A 22,039-nucleotide genomic window follows, 5' to 3' on the forward strand; every position below is an offset into this window, starting at 1 on the left:
GCCATGAATCCCATTATCAAACTGTGGCCGTTCAGAGGATGGGGCATAGACCTCATCGGCCAAATTTATCCCCCATCAAGCAAAGGGCACAAGTTCATTCTGGTGGCTACTGATTACTTTACCAAATGGGTGGAAGCAATTCCGTTAAGAGCCGTAACATCGGCTGCCATGGTCGACTTCGTAAGGGACCATATCGTCTACCGATTTGGCATTCCCCAGACTATCACAACTGATCAAGGGACAATGTTCACATCAGGAGAATTCGAGGAGTTCACGGCCGATATAGGAATCAAATTGTTAAACTCCTCTCCATATTATGCCCAAGCTAACGGTCAGGCCGAATCCTCCAACAAGGGGATAATTAAGATAATCAAGAGGAAGATAGAGGAGCAGCCGAAAAAATGGCATCTATGTCTAACTGAAGCCCTATGGGCATACAGGATGGCTTGCCATGGGACCACCAAGTTGTCCCCTTATCAGTTGGTGTACGGTCACGATGCAGTACTACCATGGGAATCAAGGGTGGGGTCGAGACGCATTTCGCTCCAGGACCAGTTAATGGCCGATGACTACTCATCACTCATGAAAAGGGAACTTGATGACTTGGCTAGCCAACGATTGAGAGCTTTGATAAGCATTGAGGAAAACAATAAGAAAGTGGCCAGGTGGTATGATAGGAAGGTCAAAGTCAAACAATTCTCTCCAGGGGACCTAGTTTGGAAGTTAGTGTTGCCGATTGGGTCGAAAGATCCTAAATTCGGAAAGTGGTCCCCTACATGGGAAGGGCCGTATAAAATCGGCAGATGTGCTCCAGGAAACGCTTATATTCTGGAAACAATTGAAGGAGAAGAGTTTACTAGGGCTCTGAACGGAAGGTACTTGAAAAGGTACTACCCTAGTATATGGGTCGGAGCATAAAGGATCGACCACAATGAACAGCACACAGCCGATACAAAAGGGTTCGTCTAGAGAAAACATGTGATCGTCCAAATCGGCCGATGTATTCATTCGGTACGGACGGCGGGTTACACGGCCGACAAGGTACAAGTCGCCCTTAGAATAAAAAATAATTAACTACGCTTTTTCTTACGCTCTCTCTCAGCCCGACCGAGTTTTATCATAAGACGGATATATTCTTCTTCTATCTCTTTCATCGCAACTTCCGCTTCAACTTGACGGGGGAGAGGGTGGCTCCGGTCCATTGATGGACGCGATGTTCCTGCTGCTGCATCTTCAAGGACGACTTGTCGAGGAAGCAGATGACTTCTGTCGGCTTGAGATCGCCGGCAGATGTTGCCGTCCAGATAATCCCAGATCCGTCGGATGTTAGCAGGAACATGCTCTTGGAGTTCGTCACGATGAGCCCTGATTAAGTCCTTGTCCTCTCCTCTTGCGACACCAGTTCATCGGAGTGCATGAGTTCGATGGCGCGTTCGAGTTCAGGGCTAAGGCGCCGTGGCTGAAGAAAATGACGATCAAAAAGGTGATTCCCTTCAAAAAAGCTAAACTGAGAAGAACGGTCAAGGCAAAACTTTCACTTGGTTAACAGAGGAAGAGGAAGAGGATGAAGAAGACATGATTGAAAATCGCACCGACGAAAGCAGGTTGGGAAGATGAAGCCGAGCTAAACTGGTACTCTCGGAACGGGGGTCTAGGCCGGCATTTATAAGAAAAGGAGGCGTAGATATTTGGTAAGGCGCGTCCCGTCGGAAGTGAGAAAGGAAATAAATAAAAGAGGCACCGCGAAGGGCGGTCAAAGCGGTCATTAAATGTTCGTACAAAAATGGCCAGTACTTTTACAGGTTACCCAGAAGAGCATCGATAGCCGCAATCGCTCGACGCCGGATCTGATCGGCAGAGTCCAGGACCCGTTGGTCATCATCTGCCGATCCGGGGACTTCTGACACATTGCGGTGGAGTTTAAGGGCTTCGTGGGTCAGATGCTGCCTCTCCCGTTTTAGATCGGCGATGACGGAAGGGAGTTCTTGGAGCCTCTTCTCTTCGGCATCTATTGCTTTGGTCACCTGTTCCATCTCCTTGGCAAGCTCTGCCCTTCGGCGTTTGAGGCGATCTATCGTGCCGACGATCCCAGGACGAGAGTCTTCCAGAAAGTGAATTCGTTGGTGCACCTCTTGGGCCTGACGCTTGTACGTACCTTCTTCTTCATGAGTCTTGGCCAACTTGGCGCGATCGGCCATGTGACGCAGGGCCCTGAAAACCGGGATCCTCATCGACTCGATATACGCGGCCGGCGCCAAGGCTTCCTCCGCTTCTTTTGGTACCCGCCCGCTGACGTCACCGAAGAGCTGCCGAATTGGCGAGGCGTCTTCTACCAATCGGCCGATGTCTTCTTGAAGAAGGGATCGGATGCTGGTGAGTTTGGCGCGGACGTCATCAGGGACGGAGCTCAAAGTGACTTGGCGAGAGGCGACTTCCTCGTCGTCAGAGAGTGCGACCGCAAATGAGAAGAGACTGTTGTTGGGGGTATCCTGTTCCTGGAAATAATAAGTCAAGAAGAAAAACAAATCAGCCGATGGTGATAGCAAATCGGCTAAGTAAGGGTGAAAAGTCTCTTACCTCCTTGAATCGGATTTCCTCAAGCTGCGTTTAGGGAGTCGTTATCCTCGATTCAGGGGCTGGTGCCATTGGTTCATCAGAAGAAGAAGACTCTACGATGATTGGTGCTGTGCTCGGGCCAGCTTCCCGGGAGATGACCGTTGGTTGGTTAAGAGGGGCGTTTAGCGTACCGGTGACCTGTGTCAAAGAATTGAATGAGAACATTATCCAAATGCTAGGAAAATCGGTTGAAGAGTGTTATACCTCGGCGGATGGAAGCGAAGGCGCGTCGATGACCGATTGGGTTGCTGCCGATTGTTGTGGGTCCATAGAAGTGATCTGTGCAGTCTAAGATAAGAGGAGTTATTATTGAGACATCAATCGGAAGGATTGGACATAAGTTTACCTGCACGGCCTCCACCAGTAATGATGCAGCAGCTGCCCCAGCTTGCGAGGCGACTTGAGTATCTATTTCTCTGGCAGCTTGAGTAGGCAGTGCGGCCGAAGTTTCTGCCGATATGATCATGGGAGGATCAGCTGATTCTATTCGAGCTCGAACTCGGCGACTGGTCTTCTTGGTAACTTTCTTCGACGCCTGCTTCGATCGGCCAGCGATCACACCCACGGAAGGGGCATCGTAGCCAATAAGCGGGAAAATGGTGTATGGATGATGATCTTCTATCGGCCGGCCACTCCGGCTGCGTGTTGGGGGGACACGGTTCTCAGACTGAAGCAATAGCAAGATATTAGTATACGTATTCAACCGCATTGATAAAGGAGTGAAAATCGGTTAGGAAAAAACACCTCGGCGTTCGGGTCGATGTTGGTCGGATCCAGGAGATTGCAGTATGTCGACGTGGAGTTGCAGAACAGGTATTGTTTCCATTCGGCCCACCAAAGCTTGAATGGTTGGACGGCGAAGGGAGCTACTATCTAGTCCTTCAGGTCAATGGTGCTGGAGTCTGGGACCCGATCCCGCAGCCGACTATAGTCAAGACCTTTTGTAAGCTCATCTCTGAACTTAGCTCGGCCGGCGAAGTACGCTTGAATCGGCAGCTGACCCATGCCGAATTGACGTGCTGCAGCAGAGGGATTGTAAAACTCATACGTAGGAGCATCTTTCCCTGAGAAGAAGTTGGCCGGCAGGATTCCCAGTTTGATTAACTCATCTGTGAGGTCTTCGTCGAATCGGCCGGTAGTCGAGTCGAAGCAAGAAGGGAGCTCAAAGATTGGGTCATCTCTCCGATAAGGAAACCAGATGGTTGCATCTTCATTAAAACCGTTATAAAAACACCGGAAGTACTCGGCCACTTTGGTAGCAGAGTACAGACAACCGGGGAAGGCCGATGCCGCTTCACCGAAAGATGTGCATCGGCGTCGGACAGTGGGATCCTCTGCCGATTCGATGCTGGGGAACGTCATATGTTCCACTCTCTACTGAGAAATCTTGCTCATGTACAAGTTCAGCCATAAGTTAATGAACCACCAGGGTCCACCTGGATTTTTCCAATCGGCTCCCCTTTGGATAGTTTGATGCCGATTTGGTGAAGCATGTGGTATGCTGCCCCTAGTAAGTGTTTTCCAAGAGGAACATGAGTCCCTACTGATAATGCTTCGGCTAAAGCTTGGGTGTTGGTTGATGGGCCAGCTGCTCTCCCATAGAAGAAGTGCTTCTCCAACCACATCATTAGGAAGGCCGTGTGTTCTCTGTTTTCGACAGATCCGGCCCTTTTGTTACATCTAATGAAGTCTTTCCACCCACCGATTCCCCTTGTGTCCAGCCGATGTGATGTTGCGGTTAAAAGGCGGAAAGGGGTGTCCGGGGAGGAAATGTCCAGGTCGGTCAGCAAAACCACATCAGCCAGTGTGGGGGTCATGGGTCCATGTCCAAACAAGAATGCATTAAGAGCATCAGACCAAAAGTAAGAAGCTGCCATCACTAAAGGTTCATTCCGCTCCATTTGGGACAGGGATAGATTGATGCATTGGCCGATTTTGAGCTCGTCCCATTGGACCCTCTTGGGTGCGGCTATCCGCTGGTACCATTCCCTCCAACCGGGGGTTTCATTCGGCCAAGACCTAAAGGTGCCTAACCAGTGATCTAGGTCCATAGTTGATTGTTTGAAGGGGATCCTATGGGTTTCCAAATTGATTAGCTCCGTTGGATCTGGGTTTCCCATGGGTCCAAGGCAAACAAGGCCGGGATTTCCCGTAAGATGAATGGTGATGCGATGCCTAACCACCTAAAAAAAGGAAAAGGGGGAGCGAAAGTAAGAAATAGATCTAAAGTAAATGTATTACCGATAGAGGAAAGATTCGGTAATGACCTATGGGATGAAGTTCCTTGTAGTCGGCGGGATCGCCGGTGCAGCTGCGGAAGACGAGGCCGCCATTGGGATCTCAGAAGAAGCTTCAGCTTTCGCTAATGGAGCTCCTTCTCCCGATGATGGGGCCACCACCGTCACTGCTGGAACCTCCGCCGAAGGCACTATTTCTGGAACTTCACGTGTGGGTGAGGTGCCTGAAGGTGCTGCCATTGGAGGGGGGAAGGAAAGTGACAGGAAGACGGTGCCGGAAAGCTGGGGAGCTAAGGAAAAATGCTGGAGGAAGAAGAAGGCTCGTGCACTGAGGAAGAAGGACGTGAGCTGAAAAGGGAGGTACGGGATGTGCTGATATTTAAAGGGAGCTTGAGGAGGGGTAAAAATGAAATTTTTACCGCGCCGGCGTTTCGAGTTTTTCGGGAGTAGTGGTTGTCGTGGGCGCCCGTTTCGAAAAAATTGCAATCATCAGGTTGAAGACCGCGAAACGGAAGGATATTTTCATTACGACTGTTTCGGAGGGGAAGTTGAAAAGAATTTAGAAGTAAAGACTATGTTTTACTCCGAAACTGGGGGGCATGTGTTGACGCCAGATTTTGACACGAGTAAAATCGACATCAGGAGAGGAAGAAATTAGAAGATACTGCGAGATACAGGGGCGACAATTGGAAATCGGCCGAATGGTGCTACAGTCAAGGATCGGCCGAGTGGTGCTACAGTCGAGGATCGGCCGATTGATCTTTAGAATTCCGCCTCGCTTGACCCCTGGGGTTTGGGATCGGACGCGCCTGGTTCCCGATCGGTTACCCCTTGCCGATGAGGAAATCGGCCGATTAGGAGGTTGGAATAGTTGGGCCGGTATGGGCTTAGAAAGGATTATAAAGATGAAGAGGGAATCAGCCCATGAAGCGCATAATAATCTACCTAGTACGAATCGTACTTGTAAATATTCGTTTTCTATTTGAATTAGGGATAGAGTTCTAGTCAAATAGGAGTCGTTTGTACGGGGCTATAAATAGCCACTTTTGTAGATCTGTAATCATCAACAACTCAATACAACAAACTACTATTTCCTCGTACTTACTTTCAAGCAGGCGACTTCGCCAAATACTTTTCTTCTTTTTTCACGAGTTCATACGGGTTGGCGGGGCTGCATCAACTTGACCTCCGACCGATCTTGTAAGTTCCGTTTACCGAGTAAATTCTAAGCTTTAACTTCGGGCGCATCGCTATTGTTTCATTTAGATTTGTTCACTAGTTATCGATATTTACTAGAATTATAGGTTTTACCTGTTGTTCTAGTTTTATCACCAGTTATCCAGCTAGGAATCGGCAATCTCGGCTTTTCTCGTATTTAGTCATTTGATTTACTTATTTTACACATAGCCGACTAGATCTGTTCCTAGTGTTGTTACTGTAGCGTTGTATTGATTACTCCAGTAGTTTTCGTTCACGCTGCTCAGTAATCGGCTACTTCATAGCCGATTTCTTTATTACGGCAAATCGGCCGATTCGCTGATAAGCTTTCTCGAGATCGGAAATTTAGCCGATCGCAACCTCTGGGATCTGACACGTATTCTTCCTTGCCAATCAACAGGTCAGATTGGCTGGCACGCCGCGCGAACCGCACCAGGGCAATCACCCGAACAGGAGTTAAGCAGATTCTCCCGGGTCGTGTGTCAGACGCTGGGGATTCGGTTGACCGATTTCTAGCGCCAACAACACCTTACCATCATGAGCTCATACGAAAGATTGGACCTACGTAACTTAAGATTGCAAGTGTATTTACTGTAAATTTAGTTTTGCTTTTGATCTTGCAGACTATATGACCTATTAAATACAAAGATATTATCAAAAAAGAAAACCAAGAAAATGCTAGTATCTTGTAACGAGATATTTCACTGGTAGAAAACTCAGCTTTAGTCTAGTTGGTAGACCTCAAATCTATCTAAAATTCATTCGGGATAAAATTTTCGAGATAAAAAGGGGGTCTTTAGTCCCAGGTCGTTCTCTGGTTGGTAACCGGGACTAAAAAATTTTGCGCGCCGCCCGGCCGTCACCGGCGCAGCCTCCGCTCGCGCCCGTCCCGCTCCACCTCCGCCTCCCACGCGCGTGGCCCGCCCGCGCCCATCCCACTCCGCGTCGTCGCCCGCCCTCACCCCACTGCCGCTCCTCACTACCGGTGAGGGGTGAGCAGAGGGGGAAGGGGAGGGGCAGCAGGGGGAGGGGGTGGCCACCCACGTCGGAGGGAGAGAAGGAGGTGGAAGGAGAGGATGAAGAAGAAGAAAGGGAGAGGAGCAGAAGAAAGACTTGTGCGTCAGGAGAAGATAAGGATCTATGTGGTTGGAGACTTATGAGGATAATTAATGTGGAGAGGGGGGCGTGGGGAATGATGTTTTGTCCCGGTTGGAGCCACCAACCGAGACAAAAGACCCCTTTTGTCCGGGTTGGAATTACCAACCAGGATAAAAGGGGGGGCGTCCGTGTTAGATGTTTACAACCGGGACTAAAGTTCCTCCCATCGATATCCTTTCGGTGCCTTATTTTTTATTGATATTAATCGGAACAAAAAGGGTAGATTGAAGGTTATTTTTTATTGATATTAACCGGAACAAAAGGGGTAGATTGAAGGTCAGTTCTTTACTGGTGTTTGCAAAGTGCTAAATGCAAATTCTCAGTTTGTAAGGGCTTAGCGGTAATTTGGGGAAAAGGGGGGCTAATATACAAATTTCCCAGTCTTCATTGACTTACGGTGACTTGATCATCGTCTTGTACGTTGACTTCTCTGGATACAAAGAGTGGATGTGCGCGTAAGACGAATGGACGAGAGATACCTTCCTCAAATCAATGGCGAGTGGGCTACTATCGCCTCTCCTGTCGTCCGCGAGGAAGCTGCTCGACCTCCTATGGAGCCCGGCGGCAGCCGCTCCTCGTGGCGAGCGATTTACTTTTTCCGCGGATCTGCAGCGGCTGGAGCGGCTGCTGAGGAGGATCCAGGCCACGCTCGACGACGTCGGGGAGCGAGAGATCCAGGAGAGCTACGTCAAGCTGTGGATCGAGGAGCTCACGGTCTTGGCCCGCGACGCGGAGGACGTCCTCGATGACTACCGCTACGAGATGCTGCGTCGCCGTGCCCAGGAACTCCAAGGCTCCATCGCCGCCGCCGCCGCCTCCTCCTCCTCTGCCTCACGCAAGAGGATTCACGAGGAGGACGAGGGCGGTAGCATCAGCGAGGTGACATAGTTTCGCTGCGTTTTCTCCCAAATGCTTGCCTGCCTGCAATTAACCATCAGTTCATATGCAGAGAATTAGGAAGATCACACGCCGGTTCCAGATATCTACAGATCGAGCCGCTTTGCCGCTGAGGCCAGATGAGGAGGACGATGGTGGCACCAGTGAGGTGAAACGGATTCTTGCCTCATTTCCTCCCAATCGCTTGTGACTTATCTGCTTGCAAATAACCATCATTTAACCTTCAGAGAATAGGAGAGATCATACGCCGCTTCGAGGAGATCTCTCGAGATCGAGCTGCTCTGCAGCTTGGACCAGATGATGGCATAAGGATCGCAGGGAGGGAATCCCAATGGGAATCAAGAACGAGTAGCCATCTTTTTGATGAATCCCTCGTTTTCGGCAGGACTGATGAGAAAGAGCGTATCATACAGTTAGTGTTGTCTCGCAGCCAGGACAACAAAACTCATGTTTTGCCAGTCGTTGGGATGGGGGGCATTGGCAAGACCACGATGGCACAGATGGTTTATAACGATGGCCGAGTTCAAGAACGTTTTGATCTGATGGGCTGGGTTCATGTTTCCGAAACATTTGACTTACGCAGGCTAACAATTGCGATCTATGAGTCCTTGACAAGGAGGCCATGTGAATACAATGAACTAAGCTCTGTTCATGATGTCTTGAAGGAAAAATTATGTAGGAAGAGTGTGTTCGTGGTGCTGGATGATCTATGGAACGAACGGCATAGCTTCTGGCAAGATTTGATGTGTCCACTAGAGTATGCTGAAAGTGTGATGATCCTGGTGACTACCAGGAGTAAAGAGGTAGCGCGTGTTGTGCAAACATTCGAACCCCTTGTGCTCTGCTCATTGTCTGAAGAGCATTGTTGGTTGTTGTTCCAACACTATGCTTTTGGTGACAGAATCATTGATGACGAATCCAGTTTACTTCAGGTTGGTAGGAAAATTATGCAAAAGTGTGGTGGATTACCATTAGCAGTTAAGTCAATAGGTTGCTTGTTACGTTTCAAGAGGGATATGCAGACTTGGTTGGAAATATCAAAAAGTGAATTTTGGGAATATTCAGATGATAACGAAGAGATCTTCTGTGCTCTAAGATTAAGCTTTCATCGACTGCCTGCAAGGCTCAAACCTTGTTTCTTGCTTTGTGCTTTATATCCCAAAGGTCAGCCTTTTGCCAAGGACGACATGATTCACTTGTGGATTGCTCATGGTTTTATACAGAATACAGGATGCAAAACAATAGAGAGACTCGCTGGTGAGTACTTTGATGAGTTGACTGAAAGATCACTGATTGAAACAGATTTAGTCCGTTTGAGAATTCATGAGAGTCGCCAATTGAGGAAAAAGCCACTTTCAAGGCCACGTGCAAGGTCACCAGCGATTGGTGAGATCTTCAACACGAGCCATAACATTTATGAGTTACACATAAGATCGTTGGTTGACACTTTCCGTGAAAAAACGACCAAGGCTTCATTATCATTTCTAAGGTTTAGATTGCATGACATGACTTGGGACCTTGCAAAGTCTCTGTCCAGCTGTCTGCTTTCTGCAATAGCTTTTGATGAAGGTAGCCTTTACCTGGGGAAAAAAAATCAGCGCTTATCTTTTTGGTTAAGTGGGGACACGTCCAGACAAAACACTCAGCGGTACAACCCTCAAGTTATTACCATTGCTAACTCTGAATTCAGTTACAAAATGAATTATTTACGTACCTTAGTGTTAAAACAATGCACATTTTTCCATATCGGCATACATGAGTTCAGATACCTGAGGGCTCTTGTGCTAGATTCATGTAAAGATAGTGGCTGCATATCTGCTACACAATATCTGAAGCTCTTGCGCTATCTCCATGTAAGTAATTGTGATGCATTGTTTGGCAAAAATCTGAAGCGCTTGACAGAGTCAATATGTCATCTCTACAGCCTTGAGAAGTTGATTGTGTCATCTTGTCGGAAAGAGTTCTCCATGAAGTCGTGCAATCTTTTTAGTTTAAGATATCTCCAACTCTCTGTCCGATTCAATGACTGGTCCCTGCATCCATTTTGTCAGTTTGATAACTTGGACACACTTTGCTTGCAGAACTGCGATAGCATTGCAGAGCTCCCCATATGTATAGGAAATCTCTTGAACCTGAGACGTCTTCAGCTTTTTCAAATTTCAAAGATAAAGAAGTTGAATCATTATTGTTTCCGATGCCATACAAATAACAATAGATGCGGCCTAACAGATGTAATATTTCCTGCCCTTGAGGAGTTAGAATTTGATGGTTTGTGTGATCTACAGGAGTGGTGTAAATTGCAGGAATCAGATTACCCAAAGATGCAAAGTATCACTATAAGAAACTGCTACAAACTTAGAAGAATCCCTTATTTTGGTTCTCTCAGAAATCTAATAATAACAAAGTCAGCTCTCATCGATCTCCAGCTTTCGGTATATAATAAACCGTCTCAGCTGCAGTTTCTTGATATTAGAGATTGTTGGTACCTCAAATCCTTGAAGGGGCTGAAAAATCTTTGCTCTCTTGGGAGCTTATATATCGCGCACTGTCCTAAACTCATTGTCTTGCGTAAAGAGAATCTTCGGTTTAGGCCTCAGCATGTATGCATTGATGATTGCCCTGGACTAAAGGACTGGTGTGATGAACAAGAGCTCTACTATCAGGTGAGGTTCTTCTTGATACTTTTAACATTTTTCCATCAAACTGAGCTCAGGCACTGGTTAGCAGTTTTAAGAGAGATAAGCAGTATTTTGAAAATTGCTTATTTTTGCTCTCTCTCATTATTTATTTGTAACACAATGTCCATATAGATAGTCTATATCTTTATCCTGTTGTGATAAATTTTGATTATGAATTACTCTTTGTTCTTTTCCACCACCATTCATAAATTCACCATTGTATCACACCCCACTACTGTATGTGTTTGCCATGTGTTTTGCTGAAAACTTAGTTTGAGCTATACCACCTCTCCATTTGTCATCACTTCATTAATCCTGATTTTGGCTTCCCAACCTTGATCTTACCTGCTGCAAATTGTAAGAATTGTTTTTCCTCTGTATGATAAGTTGAGACCTTAGCGCTTGTTTTACCAGTTATTCCTGATCCTCTATTTGGACTGTTTTTAAGAATTAGGTCCTAGAGTGCACTTTTTAGTTACTCCAATGGTATAAACACTTAAACAGGTGTTTCAGACTGCCCTGCAGTACCCAAGTTTTTTTCCCTGGGTCCAAAACTATGAGTGTTGTCTTATATGTTTGTAAAAGAATTGGAGTGTTTAGTTAAGCTATCAATGTATATATGCTATAATGTTTGAGTCAAAATATAATAGATTTACCTAAAGTGGCAATTAATTTAGTGCGATCTTAATAATTCATGATTGAAATATACACATGTTAGTACTAATCTTCCAGATAGATCTGTAAGGTTGATTTCCTGTTTATCTGTGTGATACTTTCCCTGTTGCTTTCTTACTAATTCATGAGAAACTGCTGAACATTAGAAGTAACAATAAAGCCCCCTCGCCCTGTTTGTTATTCTTCAACAGGTCCCCAAAATGGTGAAGATTTCAGATATAAAACGGGCAAAGGAGAATGGCATTGCTTATTTCCAATCCTGTGAACATATCTGTCTCGATATTTGCCCTGATCAGGGACCAGAATTGATTTTGTCACCGGATAATTGGTTGCCATCTGAATTGCGGCTCTTAAAGTTCGGTTTTGAGGGCGTTCCATTGTACTATCGAGGTCTTTCTACACTTGGCAAACTGGAGATCAGAGGATGCCCAAAGCTTGAAGCACTGATAGATTTGGAAGAACTGAACATCCACAGTTTGGTTTTAGCGGACTGCCCTTTACTTTATATGCTTCCTGAAATGAAGTTTCCGGGGCTCTTGACATCTTTAATAGTTGAAGGGTGCCATAAGCTTATGTCCTTATACTTAAATATATCTCATCCTTCAACGTTCACTGAACTTGAGATATCTGATTGCCAAGGACTCATGTACATTGGAGGCCTAGGGTGTTTGAGCAAACTAGAAAGTTTGGTACTACTTCATTGCCGTCTTTTGGAGCTCCAGGGACTGTTGCCAGTCATTCCTGAATCAGTTGTTGTATTTCTCTGCCCAAAATTGAAGAAATGGTGTGAAATCCAAAGTATTGAATATATGGTAATTAAGCTTCTTCTGGGATTAGTGCAGTCACCCACTAGTTGATTCTTCTTTTCCCCTGTTTTTCATTAGTTGACGTGTTGTTTATGTTGCATTCAGGAAAGTCTGCCTGATCTGTCGCATGAAGTGAATGTTTGATGACGTCGGCATACCATGACGAGGCTGACGAAATCATCTGGACAGGTACTTGTTTGTTAGAGATGATGGAAACCCCATGAGGCATTATTAAGTGCGCATCAGCTACTTTTGGGTGTGTTCTATGGAGGAACTTCCTGTCGAAGATAAGATGACCAGATGCTCAATTTCAGATGGAAGAACTGCATCATGATAGAGACAAATGGGTGATTGATGGCAGTCCTCATGTAGGCTTTGGAGTTTATGATTGAAAAAGAAAACAAAAGGCTGTTTGAGCCATCGGGGCCTTTATATTGCTGTCTTACTGCAAAGCAGTCATTTAAACATTGTGCTGTTGTGCATGATTTGCTTTATTTTGTGCAGGTCTCTCTGATCATGGATTTCAATTTTACTAGCAGAAATTGTTTTCTCCTACACGTTCTCCGACGTCCCTAACAAATACGACCTTGTACTGTGAAAACGATAAACTATAATTTATTATCGTTACAAAGATTCAAAGCTTATCGATTACCAAACACATACATCATCATAGCCTGATAGGCAAACTAACGTACCGTTTCCCTTGGACGCTTGAATAATGCTTCGTTCATGTTGCAATCACGCGCCGGTCGCTGCATGGCCCTCGGAGGCTCGGATCTCCGGACGATACAGCAGTCCGGAGAAGGGGAATGAAGGGGACGATTCGGAGGAGATGAGGAGAAGGGCTAGAGGAGGCGCACCTGGACCTTGATCCTTGGAGGAGCCCGGGAGCAACAGCGGCGGCGGCGGCGGCGGCGGCGGCTTTCTGCGGGAGCCGGCGAGAGGAGGGACGGGGAGATGGGGAGTCCTGCCACCGCGGGCAAAATTGGCTCGGACGGGCCGAACTCCCCCGCCTAGCAGGCTTCCGAAGGGGCCGGTTCACTGGCCCGTGAAAACTTTACGTCATGGGCTTCCTCCATGGGGAAAGGGCCGGGAACCCAGTTGAAAACGGGCTGCCAAACTAGTGTTGTCATTATTGATGTCATTATCCATTTGCGTTCTTGTGTTGGTGGCATAGACATCGATGAGTGCGCAAATCCACAATACTATGGGTGCTATGGTGAATGCGTCAACATGCCGGGAACGTTCCTGTGCAGGTGTCCACGTGGTTCTCACGGCAACTCTTCCATTGTGCACGGCTGTGTGTAAAATCTTCGACAGGTAACTAATACAACTTTAGGTGCTATATATTGGTTTATTATCTAATAACTATAGTGCTGTTTGTATAAATCAACAACCAACATAACAAGCAAATTGATTCATAAATCAGGCCATATATACTGAAGCATGCCGTCTAAATAACAGAACAATAGTAGAAAATACTCTTAACATAAGAGAAATTCGCAGACACCGAAGAGCACATAGTGTACACGAAACTAATGTGAAGTACACAACTGTTGTGGCTATTTTGTTTGAGATCTATATTCAATTTTATGAAAGTGCCTTTTGTTGAAAAGAACTTCTCTAATTCCATGAGCACAAAGGGTCTTATATATACAATCGAATTATTTATGTTAAATGAAAGAATGCTATATCCATAAAGCATACATATAATTTCACAATCCCACTATCTCACTAAAATATGTCAAATTAAAGTGTTTATAAGCTATTTAATATCTTAGGGCTAAATATTATTATTTGTTCTGACTGAGGTAGATCGGGCGCTTGGAATTTTATAGCTGATAAAATATGGCGTAACATAGATATGTTGCATAATTTTAATAGAGGGGATAATGGCACCACATTCTTGAAAATATTGTGGATATGAGTAGATTTGTCCTATAGAGGAATAGTTTAGTTCTGTAAAAAGGGAAAACGACCTTGTCTTATTTCATTATCTTGAACCAATTACAAAAGTTATTATTGGTTATGAAGGAATATTTATGCAGATACACAAATATTTTCAAGATAATTCTTTTTTTAGTGGAAGATAATTCTCGGTATAATGAAGTTTGCCTTTTATGTTTTAAAAAAACATATTTTCAGGTCTAAGCATTGGACTAGGAGTTGGAAGTGGTGCAATGGTTTTCCTTTTTTCCTTAGGCACCACATTTGTGGTTCGTTCAAGGCACAAAGAAAGAAAAAGCTAAGGGAAACATTTTTCAAGCATAATCATGGGCAGTTGCTACAACAATTGGTCTGTCATATGGCAGATATTGGAGAAAGAATGATTGTTACTTTGGATGAGATAGATAAAGCCACCAAGAATTCATGATTAGCACATATTTACTGTAGCATCATATGAACAAATCATGGACTAATTAAGCTTAATAGATTCGTCTCTCGAATTAGCCTTTATTTATGCAATTGATTTTGTAATTAACATATATTTAATACTTCTAATTAGTATCTAAATATTCGATATGACAGGGACTAAACTTTAGTCCATGGAACCAAACACCCCTTTAAGTTTAGAGGTGACAACCGACGATGAGACAAGTTGAGATGACACTAGAAAGCATTCAAGCATGGAGTCTTCAAGTGACGTGATTGATGATGACATATCTAGTGACCTATATCCGTTGAAAACCGAGCTTTAGTCCCGGTTAGTAAGCCTCATAACTCTCGAAAATCAACTAGGACTAACTATTCAGGACTAAAGGTCCCCCTATTTAGTCTCAGGTTATTCACCCGGGACTAAAGACCCCCTTTAGTCCCGGTTGGTATTACCAACAGTGACTAAAGTTCTTTTTTCTTTTTAAATTCTTTTCCATATTAATGCTAATTGTTGCTTCACACACACATATATGCATGTACATATAGGTATACATCCTTAGCGTATACTACTTACACATATACGCTCGTATTGTATGCATGTCGTATATATATATTTCATGATAGTATATGCATAATATTAATTATAACTACTATATATATAATTCTTAGTATATTATACACATCAAACTAGTATTTATACAATTACTATATGTACAATGATTTGTCCTCTTCATTCTTAGGATCCTCCCGTTGTGGTATTGCTCCGTTCGGCTACTAAATGTCCATCGTAATAAAATTCTTCTTTGGAATTTATCACCTCGTCCACCAGATATCCTATGGGAGCTTCTTGGATTGCCAAAAGCCTCTCCTTCTCCAAGAGTTGTTCTCCAATCCGCAACATATGTAATTTAGAAATATGTGAATGTTACACGAACAATTAAATATAAGGATCTACAAAATAATTAATTATTAATAGGTTTATTTTACGTACAGACATATTGTCCGATATCACCTTGTCCCGCACAAAATGGTACATGTGCTCACAGATGTAGTATCCACATAAATTATAGCCTTGTTCCTGTCTCAAGCACTTTAGTAGGGAAAAAACAAGTTCTCGCAGCTCCTGCCGCCTGCCAAGCGGGTTATGAAATATTCGTGTTATAGAAAATACAAAATGTGCAAACTTCATACATGCCGGGAACGTTGTACTGAATGTAAGTTTTTCTTTGAATTCACCATGGTGAATCTTACGGAATCTTTTCCATGCGTTGTGAATTAAAATAATGAATGATACAGTGTTAGGTGAAAATTTAGGGAACAAACTTTTGCATAGAGATAAAGGTTCAGAATTATTACAAGTTTAGCATGTCTTGACTGTTAGGTACTCCACATTTGGTTTCCTCAATGAATCAAACACAATAATGTTGCTTTTATCAATCATAATTACAAGGAGAATCGAATAAAAATTGTGTACATAAATGTTCATATTAGAACTAACTAATATTTATTAGGTAAGGAAAAGGAAAACGAAAATAGTGGGTACCCACACTTAAAGTTGTATGGCAGTAGTATGTATTGCTTGTAATTTTGCTGCTCCAAGAATTTGTATATTGCGTCGAATGTAGATTTTGGTTGATCCTGTATCTGCTTTTGATTAACAAACGATAGATCCATGAAGCCAATGTTGAATTAGGATTCTCTGCGGCACCTCTGAATTAGCATCTACATAAAATGAAAGACAAAGTTAGTAGAGCGACACACACACACAAAATAATGATCTGAGCCAAAATTTACATCTTTATAATGACACACTTACAGAATCCAGGCGTTGATGACAGAGACATCAAGAGCATCTGGATGGTACACTTCATATATATCCTTGAAATCCAACCACAGGAGTTTCTCGCTTTCACCAAAAAAATCAATCGATTTAACACGAAGAGTGAACATGACCCTTTCCTTGGGTGACTGTTCCATGTACCATTGATGGAATTCATACATCTTCGTTGAGAGCTTCCGTACCAAGCCTGACTAGAGGCTTGCCTAACTCAAAGGGCCATTTAGGTACAATATTTTCTTGAGCTGGCGATTCAGTTTGCCCTAGAACTTCAGCAAACAACAGACCTGTGTCTTCCATAAACTTAATGACATGGATTTGTTGTTCTAAAGGCAAAGTTGCTATAGCTAGAGCGTCTTAATATGCTTCTGATCTTGCTGCCCGAGCCGGGGGACAGTACGACTGGAAGACAACTCTCCTTGTTTTTTCTTCTTATAAGACTTAACTGAAGAACGATCGTAGTTCAATAGTAAAGTATCCTGTACTTATTTTTTCATGCCAATAAAAAACTTTAATTTTGCTGGATCTACTGCCTTAGGCTCCATCTCCTTTGCTTTTCTTTCTGCAACTTTTTTCCCAAACCACTCCCTTACATATGCTTGCGATGCCTCTCCCAATTCCTCGGGATTCATATTGCCTGCTAGCTTCTTAATTGGTTTAGACTTCTTTGTTTTCTTGCTCGATGGTCACGACTTCTTGAGAGGTGTTGTAGGTTCCTTGCTCGCACCAGACTTTAGTCCCGGCACTGTAGACTATGATCGGTGAGGGGTATTTTGGCCGTCGTCGCTTGCACCATTAGGATTCGATGGTGCTGGAGATGGTGATCGAGCAGGATGTGTCGGGGATACATCCCTAGTACCCGAAAGGGAGGAAGAAGTCGGACTCCTACTAGGATTCCCCTATAATCCTACTAGGACTCGTCCCGTGTACTCCTACTAAGACTCCTCCTTGTAACCGACTAGTAGTCCTGCCCCCTGGAGTATATAAAAGAGGGTAGGGGTACCTAGATCGGCAAAGAGCTCAACTAAGCTCAGAACCATTAACAATAGCCAACAACTAGGCTACTCAACACCCAAGCGCAGGGCATAATATACAACACCTCAAACAGGACGTAGGGTATTACGCTACTCTAGCAGCCCGAACCTGTATAGATCCGTGTCTTGTGTCCTCGCTTTTACCTTCAAGTTCTAGGTCCGGCGATCTCCCACCGACAAATCGACTACCTTAGGTACTCCCTCGGTAGGTTGCCGGTATAAAACATCGATATTTGACGCGCTTGAAGGACCTCATCATCAAAAATCAATCTACTTTCATGGCATGTTTGCTGCTGGACGACGACTCCAGTCAAGTCAGATTCGATTCCATGCGGGGCTCTACACGTATATGATGAAGGGCCTGCCAACTCGTTTGTTTACTGAGTTTAGGTCCAGCCTGTGCGTTCGTGATCCTCCCGCTTCGACTGCGGGTGGGTATTGGGAAGTATATTTGTATATTAGGATATATTTATCCTTTCCTTGTACACTTGATGTATTCCTTGTACTCCAAGCCATATTGGCCATATATATAGAGGTCACCCCTCTCATTTGGGTGTTTGGTGTTTTCCATCTACTACTTCCGCGCGCGTGCTCCCCACGCTAGTTGAAGGAGCTCAGGGCCTCAAGCTGAGCCAATAGCTCCACCCATAGGAGCATGGGAGGAGCTCGAGCCTGCTCAGCATCAAGGTGGCACCGGCAAGCAGCCAGTGCCGACCCATTGATTCGCCAGCCCCGGTGTCTCATGCTGTGTGGAGGAGCTCGACTGTGGGGAGGTAAACGTGAATCGAGCTTGACCACGGTCAGTCTCCTCTCTCTTTCCTCAATCAAATCCACAGCAGAGGTGTGCTCAAGCTTCGAATCCAGCAAGCTCAGAGCGGCAGTAATGGATCCTGAGCTTGGGATGGCAATAGGGGAGGTCAAGCTTGGGACACCGTGATTCAAGGCCTAGCCTGGTGACATCTCGGAGGAGGCCTGCAACTCCACATGGCCGTGTGTGGATCTAGGGTGCGGGAGCGCGGATTCGAGGTGAGGTTGTCCGGACCCAGCAGCAGCATAGTGAAATCAACCGCGGAGGAGGTGGGGGAGGGTGGAGAGCTGGCGAGAAGGCTGCTTGGGGAAGGGGTTTCGTGCGCATGCTGGAGGAAAATTGTAGTACCGATAGAGTAGGGGCTATGGATGGCAATGGGCACAAATTACCCGCATGCCCACGGGCAAAACCCGGTAGGGTGAGGATACGGGTTCTATTTTGTGCCCACGGACATGGGTGCGGGTTTGAGTTTGTGCCCGCGGGTAAAAAATTAGCAAGCATAAAAATATCTTACCCGTGCCCACAAACCCGCGAACCCACTACATAGTGCCTGACATGTGGACCCCTGTACAACTATATAGGAGATTTCTAGGGTTCCTCCGTTCCTCCAATCCTCTCAGCCGCATGCCCGGCCGCCCGCACTCCCACAGTCCCGCACCCCGTCCCCGCACACCAGGCACCCAGGCGGCCGCCGCCACCTCCCCTCCGCTACCTCTCCGCCACCCGCCCTCGCTCCCCGCCGCCCGCTCCGTCGCCCATTGCCCGCGAGGCCGCTCCGCCACCTGAGTCCCAATGGCTAGTTCCCCCATCGTCGTCCCAAGCCGCAGCACTGCTTGCCGCTGGTCAGTCTTTTTGCCTGGCGGGTATGGGTGTGCCCGCGGGTAGACTGTGTTCGCGGGTGATAGGCGCGGGCACAACTTCTTGCTCATGATGGGCGGTGGGCGTGGGCACGAGTACAGGGTTTGCCTTGAAGGTGTGGGTCTGTAAACCCTCTGCCCGCGGGCAATGTGCCCGTTGCCATCCATAGTAGGGGCCTCCCTTCGCACCTATAGGAGAAGGGGTCAAAGGGGGGGGGGAAAGTAGGTTCCTCCCTACTCCAGGGACCCGAGTAGGGACCCTACTGGAGTTGGATTTTTTTCCCATGGCCCTACTTTTTGAGTGGGGACTCAAGTAGGGTCTTGCTAGAGTTGACCTTGATGGTGGATGCAGCATTGGAAGTTTGGAACACACGGCCTAAGGCTCTTGCGACTGCACAAGTTGCCGAGCTTCTGCATAGGTCACACTGCACTTAGGCACTTGGTCGGATGGGGATGGCGCTGACCTGCAGCTCATCCATCCGGAACAATGGCCCGTTGGCCGGCTTGTTGTTATCGTGAAGAACCGCCAAAGGGATTGGGTCCTTTTTGAAAGAGGAGGATATGTGTTTGTCTTCCACATATATATGTATGCACTGTAAAAAGGGAAATTGGATCTATGTTATAAGGTTTCACCTTCTAGTGATCCACTTGTCTTCCAAATCCAAAAGATCACTAGTTGTGAAACTCTATTTTGTGCTATTGATGCTATTTGAATGCATCAAGGTTACGACAGCAAGAACTAGCAATGGGAATTCAAATATTGATCAAAACACAATCTTTGAAGAAAACGACCATTGATAAGAACAAACCTTAAGAGATCAAGTCAAGATCAATATTAAGTTGGCTTGAACAAATTTATAGAAGATGATGATGAAATCATATGACCAAGAGATTGTAGTGTATATGATGGGAGAGTTGTAAAGTTTCATCTTGGATTTCAAACAAAGCAACGCAAGAATGGCACGTTCAAATGTCAGCACAAGATTTATTTTTAAAAACATGCACCGGAAATTTCTTATTATATGACATGGCAAGTATGGAAATTGTCAGGTAATGTCTGGGTTGGAACTGCATGCCTAGCTATGTTGACGCAAAATATTTTATATTTCTAATTAGATAAAGCAGAAATTGCGCTATATTGACAATAAAGCACAGAAAACACACACATACCTCATTTTCTCATTGGCCATCTTGTAGCCATATCATCATTTCAAAACCAAAATCACAATGTATCTGATCTTTACAGATTGGTAGAAACTAGAAATGAACAAGAAGAAGACGACCAGGTATAGCGGCGGCGAGCAGGTCGTCAACTGCACGGTCTGCATGACTAATCCCCACCAGCCTTTTTGTAGGCCATCGGCTCCACCGCTCCAGCCACCGCTTTCCCTCTTTTTGACTGTCTGTGTCTCGCTAGGGGCCCCACACGGGCACACGTAAGCTAGCTACGGCTTGTGAAAGATGCCCCAGGCGTACACGGCGGCCTCCACGACGGAGGTGATCTCGTCGGCGACCTCCGTCATGTTGCACCGGTTCCCCTCGAACGTCGCCGCCGTCGTCGACGATGACGTGGCCGCCGCCACGCAGTCCAGCAGGCTCTGGTTGCACCACAGGTTCAGGTAGTCGTCTGCAACCGTACCGTCGCGCCATGGGAAAACGAAGAAGAAGCCGAAGAAGAATGAGAACGGAAGAAAAGGAGACATAAACGGCGTACAAAAATCTGATCTTTGAAATGTTGATCTGTCGTAAAATCAGTCTGAGCATGAAATGCGCGCGTACTGTCGGTGGCCTGGACGCAGGCGTCGTGGATCATGCAGCAGGCGTCGAGGGCGTCGCAGGGGGCCTCGCCGGGGCACCCCGTGTACCCCACGCCGCAGTACTTGCCGTAACGCATCAGCGGCGCCGCTGGACGATGGCACGATCGGCAGAAGCGAAACCAAATCAGTTGCACGAGAAATTCAGACCTCGTCAATCAGAATTCAGACACGCCGCAGACGTACCTGTGCAGTGGTCGGATTCGCAGGTTCGGCTGCACTCCTGCAGAAGGACACGCGGCGCACCACGTGGAGTGCCAATTTTTTAGCTGATGATAACCTCTTGATGGATCGAGCTGAGTAGCTAGCTAGGACCATACCGATGCCGCGTCGCCGCCGAAGATGCTGGCGGCAGCGTGCGGCGAGCGATCGGCGACGGCGAGTAGCAGGAGGAGAAGGAGAGGAGGAAGAAGACGGCGGCGACGACCGCGCCGCTGTTGCAGGGGACCACGGCCGGCGATGAGCTCCCTGCTGCCGTCCATTTGCGTGCAATAGATGTGGAGAAGGAATGGATTATTGGGTGGTTGCTTGCGGCAGGTTTCAGTTGTGAAGCTATATGAATGCCATGGCGCAATAAAGTTTGGTGGCTTGGTTGATCTACATGATGATCGAATGCCGTTGGGTTTATGAATAAACCTTTATAAACAAGTTGATTCGGTGATGTTGTTAGCTCAACTGCATGAGCGGCCAAGGGCTCAGGGTGGACTGGTGGTTGTCTGCCCGGTGATCCGATCTCTCCACAAGACCACTCCATTTCCCTTCTTCTTCTTTTTTTTGTTTGTCGTGTTTTGTTTGCTTGGAATTGTTGACAGGATATGGATCCATGCGACAATGTTGTGGCCCGGCCGGGCACTTTTTCAGGCGGAGAGACCTGCCAACTCGGTCATCCCGTGAACTTAGCAAATGGAGATGATCCGGCCGGTCGCCTAGTTGCATACTTGCGTGCATGTCCTTGTTTCCTGGGGAGCCAAAGTCTAGCTTTGCTGTTCGAGATGGCCTCCAACTAACGGTGGGCAACACAAATTGAT

The 22,039-nt window shown here is 46.1% G+C and overlaps 2 protein-coding genes across 3 annotated transcripts; one reads left to right on the top strand and one right to left on the bottom strand.

The window, feature by feature from the left end:
- Positions 1-7,609: 7,609 nt before the first annotated feature.
- LOC117833550 (probable disease resistance protein At1g59620) lies at positions 7,610-12,779 on the top strand. Its single transcript, XM_034713098.2, has 5 exons — positions 7,610-8,108; positions 8,179-8,274; positions 8,354-10,789; positions 11,671-12,291; positions 12,391-12,779. The coding sequence occupies exons 1-5, from the start codon at positions 7,722-7,724 to the stop codon at positions 12,427-12,429; spliced, it is 3,579 nt and encodes a 1,192-aa protein (XP_034568989.1). The 5' UTR covers positions 7,610-7,721; the 3' UTR covers positions 12,430-12,779.
- Positions 12,780-20,342: 7,563 nt separating this feature from the next.
- LOC117833570 (phospholipase A2 homolog 3) lies at positions 20,343-21,803 on the bottom strand. 2 transcript variants are annotated; one of them, XM_034713122.2, is made up of 4 exons: positions 21,332-21,803; positions 21,198-21,226; positions 20,977-21,102; positions 20,343-20,824 (listed from the first exon to the last, which is right to left on the bottom strand). In XM_034713122.2, exons 1-4 carry the CDS (start codon positions 21,763-21,765, stop codon positions 20,643-20,645), a joined length of 771 nt encoding a protein of 256 aa, XP_034569013.1. In that variant the 5' UTR covers positions 21,766-21,803; the 3' UTR covers positions 20,343-20,642. The 2 variants fall into 2 exon arrangements, with proteins under 2 accessions (XP_034569013.1, XP_034569014.1); XM_034713123.2 differs by having other exon boundaries at positions 21,198-21,234; positions 21,332-21,623.
- Positions 21,804-22,039: the final 236 nt, after the last annotated feature.

The sequence above is a fragment of the Setaria viridis genome, chromosome 8, assembly GCF_005286985.2.
Source record: "Setaria viridis chromosome 8, Setaria_viridis_v4.0, whole genome shotgun sequence".
NCBI lineage: Eukaryota > Viridiplantae > Streptophyta > Magnoliopsida > Poales > Poaceae > Setaria > Setaria viridis.